Source organism: Penicillium griseofulvum (genome assembly GCF_001561935.1).
Source record: "Penicillium griseofulvum strain PG3 chromosome Unknown contig_79, whole genome shotgun sequence".
In the NCBI taxonomy this organism is placed as follows: Eukaryota; Fungi; Ascomycota; class Eurotiomycetes; order Eurotiales; family Aspergillaceae; genus Penicillium; species Penicillium griseofulvum.
Genome location: NW_024467420.1, coordinates 2,663,340 through 2,685,073, shown reverse-complemented (window position 1 = coordinate 2,685,073; position 21,734 = coordinate 2,663,340). Strand labels below are relative to the sequence as shown.

The following is a 21,734-nucleotide window of genomic DNA, read 5'->3' as shown; positions in this document are numbered from 1 at the left end:
AACAAAGACCATAGCAAGTGCCGTAGCAGTCTTCACTTTCTTCTATTCAAAAGCCCTCTCCATCTCATCCCTAAAGTAGATTAATGTTCTTTGATACGTGCGTATCCAGGTAGCTACATAACTCCTAAACCAGTCACAGTCCTGCCCATTGATCCGATCCGCATCCTCCCAAACAATATCCTCATCATCCTTAACCTGACTCGCACCGACTTTATCATTAATTCTAAATCATCAATCAAAATTACTTCTATTTTTATATATTCTTTCTATAGGTAAATCCAATTCCAATTCAACTCAACTCAGCTCTCAAATCTTGCAGTGACTTAATCTGACCACCGTCCTCCCCGAAATTCCTAGCATCCAGCCATTTCTCCATAGCAGCCTTTAGCGAAGCATCCCACTCATCTCTCAAAATAGAGAACCAAGCTGTGTCCCTATTTCTCCCCTTAACAATTAGATGCTGTCGAAAGACCCCCTCAAACGAGAATCCCAAGCGCAAAGCCGCACGTCTTGAGGGTTCGTTCAGCGCATTACATTTCCACTCTAACCTCCTATACCCAAGATCATGGAAAGAGTGCTGAATGAGGAGATAGATCGCCTCTGTTGCGGCAGTCGTGCGCTGGAGCGCAGCGGAGTACATCACATTCCCGATTTCGATGCTCAGGTGGTCGGGAGTCATACGCATGAGAGAGAGATAGCCAATTGCTTTTCCTAAAGTGGGAAGAGAGTCGCGCTTGTCGATGATTGCATAGAAGAAAGGATCTGTTGAAGTGGATTTTGATTCGATGCTGGCTTTGAAAGTTTCGGCGTCTGAGTACGGCCCCTCAAACATGTAGTCCCAGAGAGCTTCCCTGGATGATTCAAGACCACCAGTTAGGGCGAAAAGGTCGTCTGCATGCTTTGGGGAGAGTTTCTCGAGAATAATTGTTCGCCCTGGGATTGTTTGGCTCGTTGGTCGTAGAGCTGGAGTGAAGGGGACCAATGGGCCTTTTGGGCGTAGTGGTGCCATGTTTGGAATTTATTGTTTGAGGTTGAGAATTGAAAGTGAGAAAGGAGATTTATGTAGTGGTTTTGTGATTTTATAGATTCTACGTTATCAGCTCATGACTCACGCCAAGTGTGATTTGTTGCGAACCCCGAAATTCCGGCCCCCGGATGGTTCGCGAGGACATCATAGGTCAGTTCTCCGAGTTATAGGATTCAACTTTTCGAAAGATAATAGGGGTTTTTTGTGAATGATGTGAGCAAAAAAAAAAGTACATAATGGCTCAATAGCGGGTTGAATTTATGAAAGCTCTGCGGAGGACAATTAATTTCCATGTCGGCTATGAACAGCTCTATGTCCATTTTAAAACAATCCTACTTTGCCCCTTTTTTTATATAGCAAGTACCATAATCCAATCAGTTGAAACGCACCAAAACACATGACTATCCCACTAAACAACTGAATGCCTAGGTAGTTCAAATCCGCACTACCATTGGAGCCAATTGAAGCGAGCACACCAGCTATTGGTGGGCCGATAAGAGTCGCAAAACTGCTCAAGCTCTGCGCCATTCCAAGCCAAGTTCCAAGACTCTTAGGATCGGGACAGACGTGAGTGAAAACACTCGGCGGGAGAGGAATCAAAGCCCCGGAGATACCACCTGTGACTTGGGTCAATAGAGCACCGAGGACCTAGGAAAAGGAATCGCACTTACCATAGAAGGCCGCGAAAAGGATAAACCGTACAAGCGTATCTGCACTGATCCAACAAATACATAGAACGCCCGAGAGGACACCGCAAACGATCCAAGCAATCATCGACCCAAAGTAATGAGCGAACAAAGTCAAGACAACACGACCAATAACCGAAGAAGCCTGAGAAATCATCAAGACATTGGATCCCATTGAGGGTGATGTGCCCAATTTTGTCTCCGCGTAAGTTGGAATGTAATAGAAAGGCGTAATATAACCAAGGTAAAGAAAGAAATTGCCAATAGCAAAGCTCCAAAAAGGCAAATCCTTGAAAGCACGCACATCAATCAAGCTCCTACGCTGGGTGGGTTTGACCTTCACTGAATGTCTTTCCGGTCCCAAAAGCATAAAAGCAGCCGCGATGAAGAGCGCCAACATCACGAATCCCATAAGACGAACAGTCCAGGGGAAACCCACTTTCGATATAAGCTGATTGAACATGATTGTATAGATAATACCCCCGACGGGTGCACCGCTACTCGAAATGCCTAGCGCAACGGCCCTTCTTGTTGTAAAAGAACGGCTGACCAATGCAATAGCGGGGACATAAAGTAGTCCAAATCCGAGGCCAAGGCAAATTCCCTGGCTTAGGAACATGGCGTAGTACTGATGTGCAAGACTGAGCATCATCATACCAAGTACACCTAGGATACTTCCGACGATGATCATACTCTGGTTGTAGCCGAGGTCGAAGAGGGGACCAGATAGTAGACCACCGACGATTAGGAGCCAAGATTGGGTTGTTCCAATCCAGGCAATGTCAGAAGATGTTGATGATGGGATGTAGGTGAGTGCATAGAAGCTTTGGAATGTTCCAAATGCAAGATTTAGACCCCTAGAGGGGTGTTAGTTTTCATTCAATTGTAATTCGAAAGGTAGTTGACAGACCAGACATTGAAGAATATAAAGAAAGCCCCCAGAACTTGGAGACAGCCGTGCACTTTACTTTTTACAGCAAAGGTAGAGGGTATTTCGGACTCTTCATCTTCCGTGATGTGTGCTAGATCTGCCTCAGGATTAACGGGTGCTGTTGCCGTGCCTTTTTCCGACATGTTTAACAGCCTCGACACGTCGAAGAAATATTATCATTATGGTCAGGATTCAAAGAAATTAACAAAAGAAGTCGAGACCCCTCAATAGTATTAGTCAGTATATTAGGCCTGTACCGTATGGGATACTTGCCGTGTTTACCGATGAAGCGGGGAGTGTCTTCGGGGTATCAACCTATCACGCATTCTAAAGTATCAAAACTTGGAGTCAACCCCAGATTCTGTTCGTAATTTTAGATTAATAAGTGTTATCACTATAGAAATATCACGTTAATCTGGATTGAGTTGCGCCATTATGGGTGGAATCGAGCTAGATGATAGCGGAAAGCTGTAGTTTACCTCGGCTAGAATCTATCAACTGACAGCTTTGAAATATGGGCAATGACCAAATCATATAGATTGATTAGAATTATATTTGATAAGCATCCTGTTATAGGGCTTGTATATTCAGAATATTCAGAGTACATTACAACAATAAAAACCAATCTACTCGAATCACATCGTGGACAACGGAACTATTTCCGAAGAGTCGGACCTATCGATTGCCTTATTGTGAGACATCTAGCAATATAGCCTATAATCTCTTTATGATCTCATCTACTATTTAATATAGTAAGTAAACCATTATAGAATGACTTACATTGAGTTTGTGCAACAACACGGTGTTTGGCCGTTAACAAACTGGCCAATTACAGCGTGCTATGTACTATGTATAGCTAAATCGGATCGAAGACAGTGGGATATCATGGTCATATAAAGACCTCGTAGAACTCGACATTATTTTCTAATGTGAAAATGTCTGAAAGGGTCAATCGAATGCAATTAGATGGATTATTCTATGTTTTTAGTAGAATTCTGCACTGTCATTGTTTTACTGCCCGACTCCCTATAATGAAACTGCCTGAGAATCAACCTATAAATCGAATATTCTAAAACATACAACTCATAGTTTAATTCCTCTTCAACCAATTTAATTCTTTGGGGCTAAAAATAAACCTTTGAACCCCCAGCGCTTAGGATGTCCGACTTAGGGCACAGTGATCTGCGGACTCCGGACCAATCCGAACGATCAATTAACCGCTTTTAAATCTACATTAGCCCAATAGAAGTCAATGCTATTATTACTTATCCTATGAGGCTCAGAACTGACAAGCCTGTGTTTGAAACTGGCAAACCCCTGTCTAAAAACAAATTAATATCTCCTTCGCCCCCCTCTCTCCCAGCTCCCTCCGTTTACTCTCTCAACTAGGAAGAAATGATTAGCTTCAGAACAATCCTCCACCTGCTCATCTTTCAAGCAGTATTTCCAACTATAGCTCAATCTCGGAAATGTTATCTCACAAATGGCAAAGAAGCAGACTCAAGCTTCCAGCCCTGCTTCCCAGACCAAGACAACAGCCCCTGCTGCTCATTAGCGAAAAGCAACACAACCCCCAATGACATCTGCCTCTCTGGCGGAGTATGCTATATCCAAGATCCGAATTTTCGGGGTCTCCTACGGCAGGGTGCTTGCACCGACAAGACCTGGAAGAGCGGGCAGTGTCCTGAACTCTGTGATACGGGTAAGATAATTCGACATATCTATCTTCTCATTCGTATACATCATCAACAACACATCACTCAATTCCTAGACGATCACTTCTAACACATCATCCAAATAGTTTCAGACGCAACCCTCTACGTAATCCCCTGTCCGCTCCAAGGCCGCGGCTTCTGGTGCTGTAGCGTAAACGGCACAAACTGCTGCGACGACGCTGTGCGACTAGACATGGGCCAGATGATCAATGTATCCGTGACATCACTCACATCCGAGGTCTCCTCTTCATCAGGCTCGTCTGAGTCCTCTCTGTCGTCTTCGGTGTCCTCTGCCATGTCATCACCAAAAGTATCACCATCGCCTTCGTCAAGCAATGCCAACACCAATGAGAAAGCCAATCCAGACACCAATACCGAGGATACAACATGTACTCCCAGCTTGGACACAAATTCTACATGTCCAGCTTCAAAAACGACAGTGATTAGTGCTGGGCTCGGCGCTGGTTTAGGCGGCTGTCTTCTGATCGCTCTTATTACGATGCTTGTGCAGCGGCGGATCTATAAGAAGAATTTGCGGCAGAAGGAGGCGATGATTGATGAGATTGCTGCTGCGAGCTCGACGCAGCATTTGGTTTACCCTGTTTATCCGGAGAGGGAGAAGATGATGTTTCCGGCGGAGCTGGGACCGCGTGATACGCGTATTCATGAGGTTGGGGGGAATGGGCTTAATGAGAAATGAGATAGTATAGCTTTGGGAGATGGGATTTCACAGGATTTGGGTGGCATGTCTATTGGATATTGAGATCTTATACGAAAGTTGTATATACATATAGTAGACTGTTCAATGTTGACAGTGTCTGGTGTTGGAACTAGAAACTGCGTGCGAGGATCAACGTAAAATAGGTAGGCTTATCATAAGGTCCTTGAGAATACGGTTGGATATTAATTTTGTCAATCATCTCATGCATTAATTCAAACCTCCAAAAGAGAACGCATAATTACATAAAACACATGTCCAGATATCTGGCAAGAGAGAACGAGCATAAAAACAACAAAAAAAAGCATTATCATCACAATATTTCCATCATAAAAAAAAATGAAGAGTAAACACCTGATATCTCAAAAGAAAGCCCAAATCAGAAGAACTCCACGAGACCGGGGAAAGCCAAGGCGATCCTAAAAACAGAAAGGAAAAACAAAAAGAAGTGATCTCAATCACTTGCGCCAGAACATAGCTTTTCCAACCGCCCTACCAGCAGTCCAGCGAGCCTCTGCAATTTTATCCTTGAAGGATGCACCGCCGCCATAGCGCACAGGACGGGAGGAGGTTGCCCCAGACTCAGAGGTAGCACCGGCACTCGAACCACCGAAAGAGCTGGGGGCAAAGTTTGTCATGTTACCCGCATCGAACTTTGTCTTTCCTTCAACTATCTTCTGGACGACGTTCAAGATAGCATAAGTAGTAGAGCCGATAGCACGAATAGCAGCGAGGACAGCGACAGACCACAAGATGATAGCGAGGTATACGTTGGTACCGCCGGAGTCGATACCGTATATTTCCGAAATAGCCATACCAAGGATTACATTTGCGACCATCCAGATTGAGACCATGTAAGTACGGACGGCACGGTAGTAGTCCTCCTGTAGCTGGGAGTCTGATGGTGGGGGCTCTGGGACCTCGAGGCGATCGCGGAGATTGCGGAGGGCCGCGTCATAACCGGAGTCGATGTCAAGTTGCTCGGAAGGCATCTCGATGACGACGGTTGAGCCGTTGATAGTCTTTGCTGCGCCAAGATCGGTGTTGATCACGTTGTCGCCCTTAGTTCCCCAGGTTACGTCGTGGGTGTTGCAGAAGGCGTAGACCTGGAGAATGCAGATGTAGCTGGGCATGAGCAGGAAGTATTGAATCGAAGAGGTGAACATGTGCCACGGGTCCAGGTAGAGGAATGAAGTATAGAAGTACAGGCCGACCGTTGACAACAGGGAAAGGACGATGTTCATCATTAGGCCGTCCCCTACTTCCATGTCATGATCATCTCCAACGTGAGCACGTGCAAGTAACTCTTTGACCACCAAGTAAAGGGTACAGAAGACCGTGTAGAACATGATAATGGCGTAAATAATGATACCGGAGAGATAAAGATTTTTGGCACTGGAAAAAAAACGTCAGTCAAGTCTCAATGTATGATGAAGTATTGTGACTCACCCTTGCGGTCGATTACCCAACGAGATAATGAACTGCAAACACATAACCAGGATACAAGCATAACGCAAAACAACGAAGATGTATTTGCCCATGTTGTGACCAAACGGATCAAGCTTCGGATCAGTCAAAGAGCCAGCAATGAAGTAGAAAGCGAGGTAGAAATTGGCCTGTGAAAAGTTAGTGGACGCCTTCAAAGGAAGAAGAGATAATGTAACTCACAAGACCAAAGTACGTAAACAGCAGATTAAGGAATTGATAAAAGAACTCGATGTGAAGCAAGATCTTCCGGGCAACAGTATGATCCGTCTTCCAGATTTGCTTAGCGTTGAAAATCGAATACACAGCTGCGAAGAAAGCACCATTCAGCCATCTTCGGCGCTGGGAGATGAACTCAGGAACCGTGTCCGGCACATCAGTTTCTCCAACGGCGTTCTTAACAAACTTCAAGACCCATCTTTCTTCCCGCTTAGCAACCAACTCCCAGCAAAGAATACGATCTTCAGCCAGGTACATGTTGGCGGTGAAAACGTCTGCATCTTGACCATGAAGTGTCTCACCCTTGAAATATTGGTTAAGGGGCCCATGACCATCTGCGTCATTTTGCAGCGCAAAGAATCGATAGGCACTGAGCGCACCGGGCAAAACAGTGATATAACCGAAGACCGATTCCAGTGGCTTGTCAAGAATGTTGGACATTTTGTATTCGAAGTTTTGACTTGCGACAAGAGGGTTGAGCAAACCGAGCATGTTCTTACCCTTGGCAGCCTTGATCTCACCGGCAGCGCCAGCAACATTGGAGTCCTGATCGAATGCCTTCCATAAGTGGTAGAGGGCCATTGGTTCTGGTCGAGTTCCAACATCAAGCAAAATACAAATATTTGGTTGAAGGGCACGACCGAAAGCATTAAAGAACCATCGGTGGGAGTTTAGCTTCTTCTTATTATGTTCCTTCAAGCAGAAGATGACCTGACATGGGACAATTCCCTTCTCGGCACCCTTGAACTTGAGATCGTCGTCAAGCGAGACCTGCGTGGTGTACTCATACACGTGTGCCTGGACTTCCTTTTGGTTGACAATATTCTTCGCAATGCCCTCCTGGTACACACCCAGGGCGGCCAATGCATTGAGTGTACGCGGATGGACCTTCTTACGTCCATCGGCGACAATGCAAACAACGATCTTCTTCCATCCATCACGGCCCCATGTCCGCGACTTAGTACGCGAGCAGAAGTGACTGATATTCCGCATCACACCGTGCATAGTGCGGGTGAAACCAATCTCATCTTCGTTGTACATTGTGATACAAATAAACAGCTCTGTCTCGCGAGTCGTGCTACCAATCTGCTGTCGAAGCTTATATCCTCGTTCGCCGTAGTCGTCTGGATCGGATGTGACAGCGGTGTATCGCATGTGTGTAAACTCGCGCTCGTCACGACGAGGCAGGAAGCTGTGAAGAATGGTTGGAATCTTGCATTCTAAAATAAGCTCGCCGTTGACTAGCTGAACTTCCTTTTTGGCTACCTGCGTGGATCGGACACCACGACGGCCCTGTTTGTCGGGCGCCGGGCCATAGTGGAGGTTGGGGTCCATCATATGCGATTCGTCGACATCTTCATCATCGAGGTCGACTTTTGACATGCCGTCTTTCTCGTCTCCTAACATTGTTGACTCACTCATGAATGATCGGACGCTACCGCGAGAAGTATGGTGAATTGTACGGCCATCACCGCCGAACGGATCTTCGCCATGGGCATCACCAATATTGATGCTCGTATCCACTGTTGATTTTGGCCCGGAGAACAACGGCGCAGGAGGCAATGGTCGGCGAGGACTACCCCCATATCTTGAGCTGGGTGTACCAGGCCGAGGGCTACCGTTTAGATCGGCCCGTTCATATCCAACACTTGACACGGACGGTGGTCGGATATGTGATGGGCTCCACGGGCGAACTGGCGATCCTGTGCGTGCGGGAATAGATGGGTAGACAGAAGTGTCTGCCAGGCTTGCTGTAGGGGGCGGGATACTGGGCCCACTGGCCAAGCTGGATGGTGGGCGTGAAGGAGAGGAGACGCTGGGCACCTCATAGTAATGATCATAGCTTCGATCTTGTGCAGTCCTAGAATGACGCGACCTAGTGTTAGACCTTGGTTTTGGACGACGTTCCATTTTGAGTGGGAGCTGGTCGGAAGAGGGCCAATGTGCAGGTAGAGGGAGGGATGAAACGCTAAACAAATGTACTAGAGTACCAAATGTTCAATGTTTACAGGGAAGATGATCGACCAAGCAGCAGGGAGGAGTTGGCTCGAGCCCAGTAGCAATGCCTACTAACGGGCAATTACCGAAGGCACAAGCGTTCTCCCATTTTCTTCATTACGTCAATGAAGGAGTTGGAACTGTTGCTGGAAGTGATTCCGTCGTACGGGGAACCACTGGAATGTGAAACTTGACAAGGTGGAATCGGAGGCAGTTGGGAAATACATACGGAGTGTGATCATAATCATCATAATGCGAAGGCGAAGGAGGCCTATGACTACTAGCAAAGTCATCGGCGCCGTCACCGCTAGGCAATAAACGCATAGTTCCTCCATTGAGATGCGAGGCATTGGTTGGAGACTCGGGATCAGAGAGATAGGAAGCCGTGTCGTGGTTGAGGTACGCGGGCGGCGCGTCGCCGTAATTGGGCGGATGGCGGTTCATGATAGAACGTGGGAATGTGCTTTTTGGGGTCAAGTCAATACCTCATAGTATGGTACCTGAGGTGGATATTGATCAGACGATGATCCCAATCGTCTCTCGAAGATGAGACAGAATGGGTGTGGATCTGTCAGGTTAGATTGAGGAATGTAGGAATGTGGGCAAAATATCAATATGAGAGCTTGACACACAAGCAAGAGAGAAAGATAAAACAAAAGAATAATAGGAATTAGGCAAACAAGTTGCGCCCGTTCACATCCGTCGGTTTGCATCAACAAGGTGGAGGTGCAGTTGGTTGTCAGGGCAACGTGTGACTTGGGGGGATCAAATCAGCACGGGGTAAAAAGTTTTGGAAACAATAATCAGGTTATTAAATTGATTAATTAAAATAGAATATGCACATGCGGTTTCAATGTTTTTGTTTCATTTTCCATTATATCAATTTATCAATTCATATTCAACATATCTTCAGTATCTTCAAAATTATCCCCTTTGGTCGATGCATTCTCACATTACTACATTAAAGACTATGTTATTCCAAGTATCAAAAAAAAGAGTGCAAATTTTTTTTTTCTCCAAAACAATGGCCAAACAGATCCTCCCAACTTTCATGCATTCAATCTCTCATTCTGAGCTCTTCAGTTCGATCCAATGCCCCACTGGTTAGATTAGGCTTATCATGGCAGTGGGTCCCCAATGATTGTATGACGCTCACACCCCCTCATTGAGCAGTGGCTCTCTCTCTCGGTCAACTGCCTCGGGGTGGGCAACGCGACGGAAGAGGCTGTCACGACCAGTGTACTTGGTCGTAGAGATGTAAAGAGAGACGGCCAAGAACACGGCAAAGACGGTAAAGGCAAAGATCCACTGTAGGGCAATGATCTTGATGGCGACTTGTCTGAGAGCAAGTGCTGGGAGATTTATATCAGCAAAGCACCCGAGAACATAATAAAAGGAAGAACTTACACAGTGTCAACCAACTCAAACAATATCCAAGGATATAATCCTCCCAGAGGACGATATCAAACAGTCCAATCGCGAGAATCACCCAGATAAAGATATTGGCAACAATACGGCCAGGCAGATTATGGCTATGGACAGCGACCGCTCCATTCCAGAACAGCGCAGTAAGTGTCCAGGCATAAGGACCGGCAACAGCGGGTAGGTGCACAAATGGCGGCAGCCCGCGGTGACGCCAATAGGTGACTGTCTGATTGATTAGATGGGCGATGAGGACGATCTCTGCACCCCAGAAGTGGTTGCGGGTCCAGAGGCAGATCCAAGCGGCGAGGAAGAGGTTGTTCAGGATGAAGTGGCTGGCTACATTGGCAGCGGCTGTGACAAGAACATTGTTCTTGGAAAAGAGGTGCCAGACATAGCTGAGCTGAGAGAGGAGGAGGACGATCCTGGATTGGTGTTAGGTTCTGGATCCAAATCATGACCTTGTCCATTATATGCATGTGTATGCCACTTGGGTTGAACTAACCAGAAAACACCGGTCACCGTAGTGTTCTGACTGAACGGAGTATTATGTTTATTAGCCTGTTTCCAGATCTTCTTGCCCTTCTTGGTATCGTCGGGCGAGTGAATGGAGTAGTAGATGCCGACCACCACAACCAGGGCCCAGGTGAGGGGTACAAGGACCCGGTAGGTATTTAGGGAGTTGGCGCTATGAGTTTCGCGTCTCGCAAATGGGTTGAATGATGCCATAGTAGATTTATTACCCAAGCTAAAGCTGAGTATGATAAAGGTTTTCTTTTTTTTTAAGAAAAAGTAACTAAAAAGTCTAGAAGAGGGGGGTCTTATATTAGGGATTCCCCGCATAGGGTCATCAGACCACTATCCAATAGAATCAGGCCATTCTAAGAACCTTGGAAGAACAGGATGATGTAGATGAACCTTCATGACATCACGCTTTTTTTTCTTTATCTTATCGCCATATTTAGGGTTACTAAAGTTCCAAGGTTCCATGGAATCCTGGTTGTCCAGGTTATATACTTGACTTTAGAAGAAATATCGATATATTATTAGGTTTTATCCATATATCACTATTACTAGAAACATTTGTGTTTCTCATGAAACAAGGAGCGCCATCCCAGTCTACTGCGAGGACACTCTCAACCTCTGCCAAGCGTAGATCACCACGCACAGTCCTACATGATACAAAGATCGACATGAGATATATGTTGTATTTGAAATACAAAAGGTAACTGAGATTTGAAGCTAACTCAAAAAAAAACTCCATTCATGCTGGGCGTAGGACCTCGAAATACAGCAAGCAAGGAAAACAAGACCCGCAATTGAGCCTAAAAATAACCTTGCAAATACTAAATAGTATGAAACATCCAAAGTACTCCGTGCACTCTTTCTAATAAAGGAATACTTGAGAATGTGACGCGGGGAAAGAGGCCAGTGCTCAAGCCTCATGCCGGTAGCTACATTTATACACGATATACATGCTACCAACATATGTAGCATGCCAATAATATGATTATCCAGGGTATCAAAACCATGCAAAACACATATATAAAAGAAAAGAAAAAAAAAAACTTACAATCCCCGCGCCTCCTTCACAGCCTCCAAAATCCTCCCATGAACCGAAGCCGGCCCAACAACCATACCATGACACCCAGCCAAAGTACGACCCAGCGCACAATCAACTGGTCTCCCCTCAAGATCCGTAACAAGACAACCCAATTCCTGCACAATAAGCATGCCACCTGCATGATCCCATATCTTCGAACGATACTCAGGACTTAATGGCACCTTGACGAAAGCATTACACCCTCCCTGCACGGCAATAGCAACGTAACGCATCTGCGCCGACCACAGGTCCACCGGATTCGGCCACGGACAGCCAAGACTCGCCGCCACACGGGCATGGGCTTCGAGATCCTGCGTCTTTGCCGCACGCGTATCAATGAACCGCACGTCGGATTCCCCAATCTGCGGGACCTGTTCAAGCGGGCGTGCCGGCAACAAAGCACCCAGACCCATAGGCCTGATTGTAGCGCCCTGCCCGGCAACTGCTGAGATCATCTGACCCAGTCCATTGCGGTCGACGCGGTGTTCAGCGACGGGTCCTGACTCCAGGAGGTTGGGACAGCCGAGGACGCCGACTTTCTGGATCCCATTTTCGACTAGCGAGAGGCAGACGGCGTACTGCTCGCCGCGGATGAAGGTAGCTGTTCCGTCTACAGGGTCAAGAGTCCAGGTTCTGCTGGTGGAAGTGCAAGCGCCTTTCGCGCCGAGGTCGATTAGGTCGAGGAGTTCGGAGGGGGTGCGCGGGGTATGGAGGAGCGCTTCGCTTTCTGGGTCGTTGAGGTGAATGCTAGTTGCTAGGTCCCAGGTTCTTGCGAGGAGGTCTGGGTTTGAGCGGAGGGCTGTGGCATCTTCTTCGCCGACAATATCGTCGTCGGGAAAGACGTTGTGGATGGCGGCGATTATTGAGGCTTGGGCGGCGAAGTCCGCAATTGTTACGGGCGAGGAGTCGCTTTTATCAAGGGCGCCTTTATCTACGGCAGACAGAAGCTCTTTTGTTAAGATTGCTGCTCGTTGCACGGCTAGGCTGGCAAGCTGGAGCTCTTTGGCGTAGGGGGCCGAGGAGGTCATGGTGGGCGGTTTGAGTGGTGGTTTAAGTGGAGGGTTTGGGATAATTGATCCCGAGTAGGGATATTGCCTTAACCGGATATAGTAATGACAATTCAAAACGACAACGAAAACGGTGAGTTTAGTTTTTGGACTTGAGGGGCATCACGTGCGAAACACCGGTGAGTATCACTACGTCATATCTGAATCTAGCCCTATACTGGATCAACGAGGCACAAAATTAGAATAGACCTTTCTTTTCTTTTCACATTACTCTCCTTATACTATTGCTATATAACGGTTTCAAATCTACTACATGGGGGTTTTTTTGTGGAAGATAATCAATATAAGTATATTGGGTTAATATCTTAGTAAAGGCCACAGCGTATAAGCAAAGGAATCAGAGAATAATGGAATGATGAAATTTTGTTTACTCCAAGATTACCCGATCGGAATAAAAATAACCAACATTTCCGCCAGTTCTTTATGATATACATGGCAAGAAAATATGATCAAAGTTGAGATCACAAGTATCACCATCTATAGCCTTAGGAGTTTTTATCAAGATCGACTCCTTACAATCTAGCCTTGCCCTCCTCTCGATCTTTAAGATTAGGGTGAGGGGATCGAATAGGTCGAGTAACAGCATAGAAGGCAAGGCCTTGAGACTTAGTCGAGAACTAGACGGAGGTGAAATTAGAGCTAATCGACAGCTAATATCTCGCATACGAGGTAGGAGAGGGTTATGACAAACCTTGACCTTAGATCCAACATGGAAAAAAGCAAAGTCTCCCTGGACTAGGTGATGGGTGATCCCGGTAGCCTCGTCCTATTGGAAAACATAGCGGTCAATATAAAGTAACTTTCAATATAGAAAAAAAGACGTACCAAAACATCAATTTGGCCATTGAGGACATATTTTGTCTCCTCAAAATTGTAGCTCGCGGGTCTTTCAGGCCCAGCCTCTATTTTGTAGAATCCCGAAGTGAAGTGTGCAGGGGATTCAGTCTTGGTGCGGATAGAGTGGAAGTCGGCAGTGGTTGCGTTCTCGCCCTTGGGGAGAGGTATAAACTCATGGCCGGCGCCTTTGATGACGGTAAGGGGGACGATGTTGCTAGACACTTTCCATGGCTTCAGTATCAATCTGAATCATTTGGTCAGGATTTCATAAGGAGTAACTCACTGTTGCTATGCTTTATAGATATGAACAGAACTGGCACATATTCAGGAATGAATTATTCGCTAACTTATATATATACCATTATACTAAGTTTCACCTCGGAAGCATCCCGGAGATATGTTGACAACCTTGGAACGCGTGCTTTATCCTAATGAGGGGAAAGTTTCCCGCATTGCTCACTGCTTTTATGAGGGGAACACTCGGGTGCATCGCCCGAAGGTGGAGAAATGCCGGGTCGGGAGCCGTTAGCCAGCCGTGGACTATGCCAATTGACGAAGAATCGCGTGCTATTTGCCATTTGGTGAGGGGATAAGGTCAAAGGAGAAGCTAAGCTTGGCGGCTATACTAATTCTAGTCGGTGGCCTGTATTTCGACTACAATTCACATGGCCCCTGATTACACAGTAGTACTCAGGTTAGAGTCTATCTAGTAAGGTTTGTGTGCTTAAATTACTGAAGTAAAAAGAATGATTTTAGATTATAAGATAAAAAGTATAACAATTCATAATTATTCAATTGAGGGTACGTATGGTATAAGCCCTCAAGACCAAAATAAGAACAGCATCGGGTTGAACCTCAATTTACTCTTTAACGAGAGAACCCAGCTCAGAGGTATATCACATAAAACGCCGAACCATCATGTAAACCAAGACAAAATCAGAACGGAGCAAAAGCCAGCTCGTAAGCAAAAGCCAAGCTCATCTTAGCATGCTGCAGCATATGATCGAAGCTCAAATACTCGATCTTGTCCTCGGTGGTGTGGATTCTTTTATCGGAGTTCTCAAACAGAGACTCGATCACAAATGCCGAGGGATATCCGTATCGACTAGCAGAAGCATGATCAGAGCATGCATAGCCACACTTGGTCTCGACATAAGGCACATCGCAGTAGGTAGTGATGACCTCCTTAATGAAGGCGGTAAGGCCCGGATCGACGAAGTCGACAATAACACCGACAGACTCCTTCTCACCAGCATCCAGGGTACCCTGAACATACCCAGTCATGTCCTGCTGAAGCATGGCCTTGACGTTCCGCTGGTCCTTCTTATACTTAGCATAGACAGCCTGCGATCCAAGCAAACCACCCTCCTCGGCAGAGTACCAGTGGAACTCGATGGTGTTACGGGCCTTTCCGTGGGCGATAGTCTCCGACCGCAGCAGGGCGCGAAGAGCCTCGAGAATAGTAACTGTTCCACTGCCGTCATCATCCGCACCCGGAGCAGCCAAAATCGAAGGCAGGAACAGGTTGATGCTGTCCTGGTGGGACCCGAGGACGATGGTATTATCCGTCTGGCCGGGAATGCGGGCGATAATGCTGAACTGACCCCAGGGATGGGCGAAGCGCTCGACGGTTGCACCGTAGTCGCTAGCACCGGACTCATGCACTGCGGCGGTCACTTGATCGAATAGCCAGGTTGCTGACTCGATTCCCGTTTGCGACTTGTAGTAACGCGTGTGGAAGGATGTGAAGTGTTCTAGGTTGCTTCTCATATTACTCTTATCGAGAGTTTCGGTCAATGGTAGAATCTCGTGTGAATGCTCCATCGTCCCTGGGTACTGGACAACCCGTGTGGTGTGGAGGGCTCCGTAGGAGCCTGATTGGTATTCCTCGGTGACATCGATGAAGTTCACTCCATCCTGGTGTAGGCATTAGTACTATGTCATTTAATTTGAGTCTGTAAATCTTACCAGTTTGAGCGACCATTTTTCTTCTTCTGTTACCCATCGGGTCCGGTATGGTGCTAGTTCAATCAGAGACTTGGACTGAGGGTTTTGAACAATTGAAGGCGCTAAAGGTTGTTGCTCTGGGTTGACCATAGCCATGGCAGTTGCCGTTGCGCTCAGCGCAAGAGTGAGGAACTTCATGATAAAAATAATGATAAAGAAGAATAAGTTTAAGGATTTTAAAAAGAGAGAGAGAGGGTCTCAGGTTTCTTTTAAAAGGTATCACGCGCCCTGTGCCAAGCCATTTTTGGACCCCGCGCGCTAAAACGCCGAGGCTCTCTCTGTATCATATTATTATTAGGATGGGTGCCTGAGACTTTCCGGGCTATCCGAAACATTTTTATACCTAATCCCTACTATTGAATCTCTGCATATTATAAAATTATATACGGAGTAGCATGTTCAATATACAGCAAGCCCTACTCACTGTAGAGACAAAGACATCTGGGGATCAAAGGTGGAGAATGGAGATGAAAGAGAAACTCCACTTCGGACTGCGCCATGACTCACAGCCTTGCGGAGAGGCTCATATAGACGATCACTTTAACATACACACCCTGGATAGGAGCTAGTCTATACAGCCTCAATATTTTGCTCCACTGGGCTTTTCTCAATCCTTTTATCTTAAATAGGAAATTAGGGCTAGGGTTATTAGGTACCCACTTTCCACCAATCAGAGTCCAGTGAGTTGTCCCGTGCAGACATCCATATCTCTCCTTATCTTGCCCTTTCCTATATCCTTATCCCTCTCCCCCTAGAACTATCGCCTTTGTCTTTGGATACATTATGGCTATTCATCCTCGCATGCGCCCAGAGGGCTCCCAAGGGCACCTATCGCCGCAACAAGCCCTAGCCATATCTGCATGGACAGAGCAACATGCAGCGTCCCTGCAGGAATTGACCCTATCGGACTCAGCCCCTGCAGCGAGGATGCCGTCCACACCGACCTCGACGCGCTCTGGTCTGCGTGGAGCGACCGTTTCCCTGTCGATCCCTCTCGACGACGAAGCGATCCCATCCCAACGAGTCAAAGTCGAGTCCCGCCCCCCAACAGTCAGCTTCCGACGTCGGGAGCCTCTGCGCCGGGATGGGCTGAAGACCCGGGAGGCTCTTCTCAAGGGTAAAGATGGCAGTCGTCGAAGACAGCGCTGGGAGAACGGTACGTATATGCACTAGGTCACGATGAATACCGACTTTGTACCTTTTTTGGCTTTGGCGCAGGTTTAGCAGGCAAATGCTAACCAGACACTAAGATCGTCTGTTGCACAACCCCTGGGCGGAACCGCCGTCTTCAAAGGACTGGGATATACAGCCCACTTATCCTCGGCATGATCCGATGCCTTACTATCTTGCGCCTTTGTGGGACGTTCACTACTCCCATGTAGTAGATCAACAGTCCGCCGCGAAGGCTTCTGAGAGAGCTAACCAGAAGCATCACATCCCGAAAGAATTAAGGTTAAAGCTAAAGCATGCACGTGCTGCGCATGGCATGCTCCGAGATCTGGAAGATGAGGTCCGTACGTTTATTCAGAAGTGGAATGAGAGGGAGCTTCTGCTTGAGACAGAGGGGTTGCGGGATGCTCCCGAGAACTTGAGTGATGACTCGGAGGATGAGATTGTATTCGTCGGTCGTAATGGGCAGATGCACGACTCTCCCGAGCGAAAGGAGAGACTTCGCCTGCTCCGAGAGGAGATCAGCTCTCACAGCGAGCGAGAGGGTGAGAAAATGGTTCTCGAGACTCTAGCTGATGATCGTGCCGCTGGATTCGGGTATGTTTCAAGCCTGTCCCCACCGTAATATCAAAATTGGCCAGTCCGCTGACACTTCCCAGTCGCTGGTTGGTCCACTCCATTGCATCCTACTATGGATTACACACTTGGTCTGTCACAGTAGAAGACCGACGAGAAGCCTATGTGGGTTTCCGAGCCCCAGTCCCGGGGAGTCATACTGGACTCGTTTCCCACCTAGCTTCCGATTCAGAGGCCTTGATCAAGCCTGGTGAGGAGCTTCCTCGACCTCTCTATGCGCAGGTGTAGACTGCTGCGTCACTTCTTCTTTCTCTTCATCCAGATTGGACATTTGTTTTCGGTTCCTATTCACCCGGGCAGTTCATGGATATTGTAATCATCTCGGCACGAACCCGGACGCAGACTCTCGGCTACGGAGTCATATATAGATTTTATTGGACATATTCTTCTTTTCGGTCGCAATTTCGGCCAAGGGATGCTTTCTCATAGTAATGATGTAATGTAGATCAATTGTCAACGCAAGTATGGTTAGTGGGGATCATGATTGTATCATATTTGTGTGATCGGAGTGAAGAATTCGAAAGGGATCATAGAATCTTCTATGTTCATCCCAGTCTGTGCACATGTCATCATGCCATGGTACCTAGGTAGATACTGTTAGAAAAAGAGGATAATCACTCCGAAATTCGATATGGCATGATGTGTTCTATACAATCTCGGCTCCACCACACAATCGGAACGGACCGTGGGGGGTCCACGGTTTCCAAGGTTCTCATGACGTCTATAAACCTCGGAAGGAATGTATACATATATGATATGATATTATAGAGAACATTTCAAGTGCTTGGACCTTAAAAGGTCTGAGCCCGGAATCTCGTGTCCAGGCCAATTCAATGTCTCCCCCCCCCGCAATCTGACTGGTTTCTCGTGTTAGGAAAGAAAAAGCAAAAACCAATGAAAGATGAAACATAATCTTCGCCCTGATTCTGGGGACCAGCGCATGCAGTTCTATTATCCCTTATAGGTAGATTTATGAGGCTTCTCATGCCCTTTTGTGCCACAGCCTAAGATAATTAGGTGCAACAGTAATAACAAAGAGGTCGGGTACCCAAGTTAATCCTCCATATTTTTTCCCCCTCAATGTTCTAAATACTTCCCACATTGTGACAGCCCGGTTTTTCACATTCTCATTTCCTTCTTTTTTTTTTTTGCTTTTCATTCATTCTCCCCCTTTTTTGTTTCATTTCTCAAACAGGAAATCCCCCACCCCTGCCCTTTTGTCCTCTTTTACTCTCAATCATATGATTATATTTCCTCTAATCCTGGAGTCTTCCTTGTGTTATCCTGTGTGAGAATTTGACCCCTCCTTGCGGAATCAACCGGACTATCCACAGGTCCAAACACCCGTGATCGCTTTTACTCTGATATACCTTATTTGGTCAACCACACCACCTGCGGCTTACTTACGGCTGATTTTGATCTTACTTCTGTCTTATATCCACTTCATCTACTCTTCAACCCCACTGTAGATCGGTGGAACATATACATATACAACAAATATAACCCCAATCAGCCTCTATCGCCATGGGCTCCTATAAATCCTGTCAAGCCGACAGCTACAGCTCAACAGATAGCTCATCATCAAAAAGCACGGCAGCAACAATCCACAGTCACAGAATAGCTCCTCAACCGCACAAAAGTGACTGGCCCACCAACCCGACCCACAAACATACATACAGACCTGAAACCGAGGCCCAAGTCAAGTACGAATGCTGCGAGCTACTGCCCCGCTCCTCAACCTCGACTTATGCCTCAACAACAGACTCCATAGCCGAGCTTGACCCGGAGCCTCAACCAACTGAACCCGCAAGCTTCCATGAAGGCCGCTACTGCGTAAACGAGCGGCAAGAATTCTACCCATTAGATGCAATCCCCTCAACACCTTCATCATTTGCGCCCCTCTTCCCCTCGTCGCGGCGGCTACTCATTCGCCACGATGATGCAACCATTGACGGCAATATGAACCTGCGCGTCGACACGCCCGTCCACCTCCGTGACGGCTCCCAGCGCGATGTCATCCTCTTCCACCTGCGCATGTACGACCTCTTCTCGCGAAAGTTCTCACTCAGGCGGTACTGCCGGGACTCGGGGCGCGAGGTGTGCCATTCTGCAAGGCGGGAGGTTGTACCTGCTCGTGAGCGAAGGCCTGCGCTGCGAACCTCGTGGAGTAGTGTTTTTGCTGGGCTTAGGCCTGGTTCAGCGGGTGGGCATTGTCCACCAAATGAGGAGCTCGAGAGACAGAATTCAGGGCATGGGGCTGGCTGCGCACATGGACATGGACATGGTCATGATGCACGGGAAGAGGCAGATAAAGAGACGACTGAAGAGAATGAGTTGGAGAAGGAAGGACAGTTTGCTCTGCCGATCCTGGGTGAGACGATTTTGCTCGAATTCTCGAATTACGCGCATGTTGAGCTGCGCCGGAAAGGGCCCGGCTCGACTAAAAAATACGAGTTCGAGTATTGGTCCACGAAGTATCAGTGGAGGAGAGAGGTCCGCAAAGAGGGTGATCTGCATGAAGTGTCTTATTTCTTGGTTGACACGCGCACTTCCAAGACTATTGCTCATTTAGTACCGGATACGCTAGCACCGCTAGAGGTTGTCGAAGAAGAGAGTAAGGGGGGTTGGGTGCCGCCTTGTTCATTGTGGATCAGTGATCCTGGAGTTTACAAGACGATGCCTGATGTTGCCGAGTAAGTCCTGAATCCCTGCCTTACCCCTCAACCATCCGGCTAGTTCTGGTTCTGGATCTGGTCTTCATTCTAATTTTTTTGGTTTTGATTTATCTTTCCCCTCTTTTTTTGTCTCTCTTTTCTTTTTCTGCGGTTCGTATGAGGGGGTGTGTGGTTCGTGTACAATGTACCAACGCATCCGCCATGCGCAATGCACTATGGATACCCCTGCTCGAGATTATGAGGCATGAGGCTGATGAATTCCTTTTTCTTTTCAGTGTGATTGTTGCAACAGGGATAGTTGCGCTAGTTGACGACTGCATTCGTCGTCGCTGGCATCAGGAGCGTCCGTCTTGGATCCTGCCAGCTCAATACTCACTAGTAAAGAGCCTGGAGCGCATGGGCCCCCGGCGCCTGATCGGCCAGGTACTTCAGCGGAGGGGATCCGCCTAAGCGACACAGGGGTTATTGGGTCCAAGACTAGCCAAGGATCGTTTATATTGATACTAAATGGATGAGTTGGTCATTACCTAGGATATTTATGGAACACGGGATTTGACTTAATGAATTAATGATGTGAATGACGCAGGTGATGAATATTTCGTTCTTGTTTAGCTTCTGAATGATGCTTGCCATGAATCCTATTGTTATTTTATTTTTATTTTTATTTTGGATCCTTCATCTTTCATCCTTCATCTTTCCTCATCCTTGTTTAGCCTCTTTGATACAAAGCATCCCAGTTTAACAGAACACTGGGGAGTCGAGCCTAATTCCGGGCGATCATCTAATGCAGATTTGACAAGGAATGGCAGGATTTGGGCATTTCCAAATTACAAAACCGGTTACAATTTCATCTCACATCCCAAGATTGTCCAGTTGTTGCATGTCGGGTAGAATCTGACTGCTTGAAATTGGTTGAAAAGCTGAACTATTTCTATTTTGGTGCTAGTGAGGGTTTTAGTCTATTCTGCGAACCATGGTTCGATACTCGAGCTAGACGCCTCGTGCTTTACTGACCTATTGACCTGATACGAATGCATATCCTGCATATATTAAAGGATGAGGATTATTCTTGTGAATAGAAATTAAACTATACTATATAAAGAACTGTCACTTATACTTAGGGCTTATGATCGATTGGCTCTGAATGAATCTTTTTTTTTTTAGCGCGACAGCCCAAACACTGGCCTTGCTGCCTTATGGAATAAGAATACTGTATGTTCATGCTAGTATAATAGTCTACTTTGTCTACTACTGTAGGTACCAACATTGTACGTGGTACTTATGTAGTCTACTGCGCAGCATACATGTATAGATGTACTTCAACAGATCAAGATTGGGTGCGGGGCAAGCCCCTCATTTCTTTTTTCATTTCATTTCATTTTTTCATTTTTTATATTTTAGACGCCCTACAATGTGCTGGCCTAGTCCCCTGTCGACCATCGGCTGTTTCTCTACGTGTTTCGTGCATCAATGTAGCCGCATTACTGAGAACCATGGTTGAGGATATTGTCGACTCTGCATGAATGCCCAACACTTCT

The 21,734-nt window shown here is 46.9% G+C and overlaps 8 protein-coding genes across 8 annotated transcripts; 3 read left to right on the top strand and 5 right to left on the bottom strand.

Moving 5' to 3' along the window:
* Positions 1 to 289: 289 nt before the first annotated feature.
* Positions 290 to 2,787, bottom strand: PGRI_009070 (Major facilitator superfamily domain, general substrate transporter; the record flags this gene model as incomplete). Its single annotated transcript, XM_040788620.1, has 4 exons — positions 290 to 987; positions 1,417 to 1,644; positions 1,699 to 2,570; positions 2,624 to 2,787. The coding sequence occupies 4 exons, from the start codon at positions 2,785 to 2,787 to the stop codon at positions 290 to 292; spliced, it is 1,962 nt and encodes a 653-aa protein (XP_040652392.1).
* A 1,252-nt stretch (positions 2,788 to 4,039) lies between these two features.
* Positions 4,040 to 5,059, top strand: PGRI_009060 (uncharacterized protein; the record flags this gene model as incomplete). The annotated part of the gene is made up of 2 exons (XM_040788619.1): positions 4,040 to 4,346; positions 4,446 to 5,059. 2 exons carry the CDS (start codon positions 4,040 to 4,042, stop codon positions 5,057 to 5,059), a joined length of 921 nt encoding a protein of 306 aa, XP_040652391.1.
* A 476-nt stretch (positions 5,060 to 5,535) lies between these two features.
* On the bottom strand, positions 5,536 to 10,930 carry chsB (chitin synthase class II; the record flags this gene model as incomplete). The annotated part of the gene is made up of 7 exons (XM_040788618.1): positions 5,536 to 6,472; positions 6,527 to 6,693; positions 6,746 to 8,642; positions 9,009 to 9,242; positions 9,936 to 10,131; positions 10,187 to 10,626; positions 10,707 to 10,930. The coding sequence occupies 7 exons, from the start codon at positions 10,928 to 10,930 to the stop codon at positions 5,536 to 5,538; spliced, it is 4,095 nt and encodes a 1,364-aa protein (XP_040652390.1).
* An 840-nt stretch (positions 10,931 to 11,770) lies between these two features.
* Positions 11,771 to 12,832, bottom strand: PGRI_009040 (inositol monophosphatase family protein; the record flags this gene model as incomplete). The annotated part of the gene is made up of 1 exon (XM_040788617.1): positions 11,771 to 12,832. The coding sequence occupies one exon, from the start codon at positions 12,830 to 12,832 to the stop codon at positions 11,771 to 11,773; it is 1,062 nt and encodes a 353-aa protein (XP_040652389.1).
* Positions 12,833 to 13,383: 551 nt separating this feature from the next.
* Positions 13,384 to 14,286, bottom strand: PGRI_009030 (Ethanolamine utilization EutQ; the record flags this gene model as incomplete). The annotated part of the gene is made up of 4 exons (XM_040788616.1): positions 13,384 to 13,488; positions 13,563 to 13,637; positions 13,697 to 13,929; positions 14,169 to 14,286. The coding sequence occupies 4 exons, from the start codon at positions 14,284 to 14,286 to the stop codon at positions 13,384 to 13,386; spliced, it is 531 nt and encodes a 176-aa protein (XP_040652388.1).
* Positions 14,287 to 14,644: 358 nt separating this feature from the next.
* On the bottom strand, positions 14,645 to 15,853 carry lap1 (putative aminopeptidase; the record flags this gene model as incomplete). The annotated part of the gene is made up of 2 exons (XM_040788615.1): positions 14,645 to 15,625; positions 15,677 to 15,853. 2 exons carry the CDS (start codon positions 15,851 to 15,853, stop codon positions 14,645 to 14,647), a joined length of 1,158 nt encoding a protein of 385 aa, XP_040652387.1.
* Positions 15,854 to 16,516: 663 nt separating this feature from the next.
* Positions 16,517 to 17,749, top strand: PGRI_009010 (uncharacterized protein; the record flags this gene model as incomplete). Its single annotated transcript, XM_040788614.1, has 3 exons — positions 16,517 to 16,871; positions 16,966 to 17,482; positions 17,545 to 17,749. 3 exons carry the CDS (start codon positions 16,517 to 16,519, stop codon positions 17,747 to 17,749), a joined length of 1,077 nt encoding a protein of 358 aa, XP_040652386.1.
* Positions 17,750 to 19,045: 1,296 nt separating this feature from the next.
* PGRI_009000 (uncharacterized protein) lies at positions 19,046 to 20,218 on the top strand (the record flags this gene model as incomplete). Its single annotated transcript, XM_040788613.1, has 1 exon — positions 19,046 to 20,218. One exon carries the CDS (start codon positions 19,046 to 19,048, stop codon positions 20,216 to 20,218), a length of 1,173 nt encoding a protein of 390 aa, XP_040652385.1.
* Between the last annotated feature and the right edge of the window lie 1,516 nt (positions 20,219 to 21,734).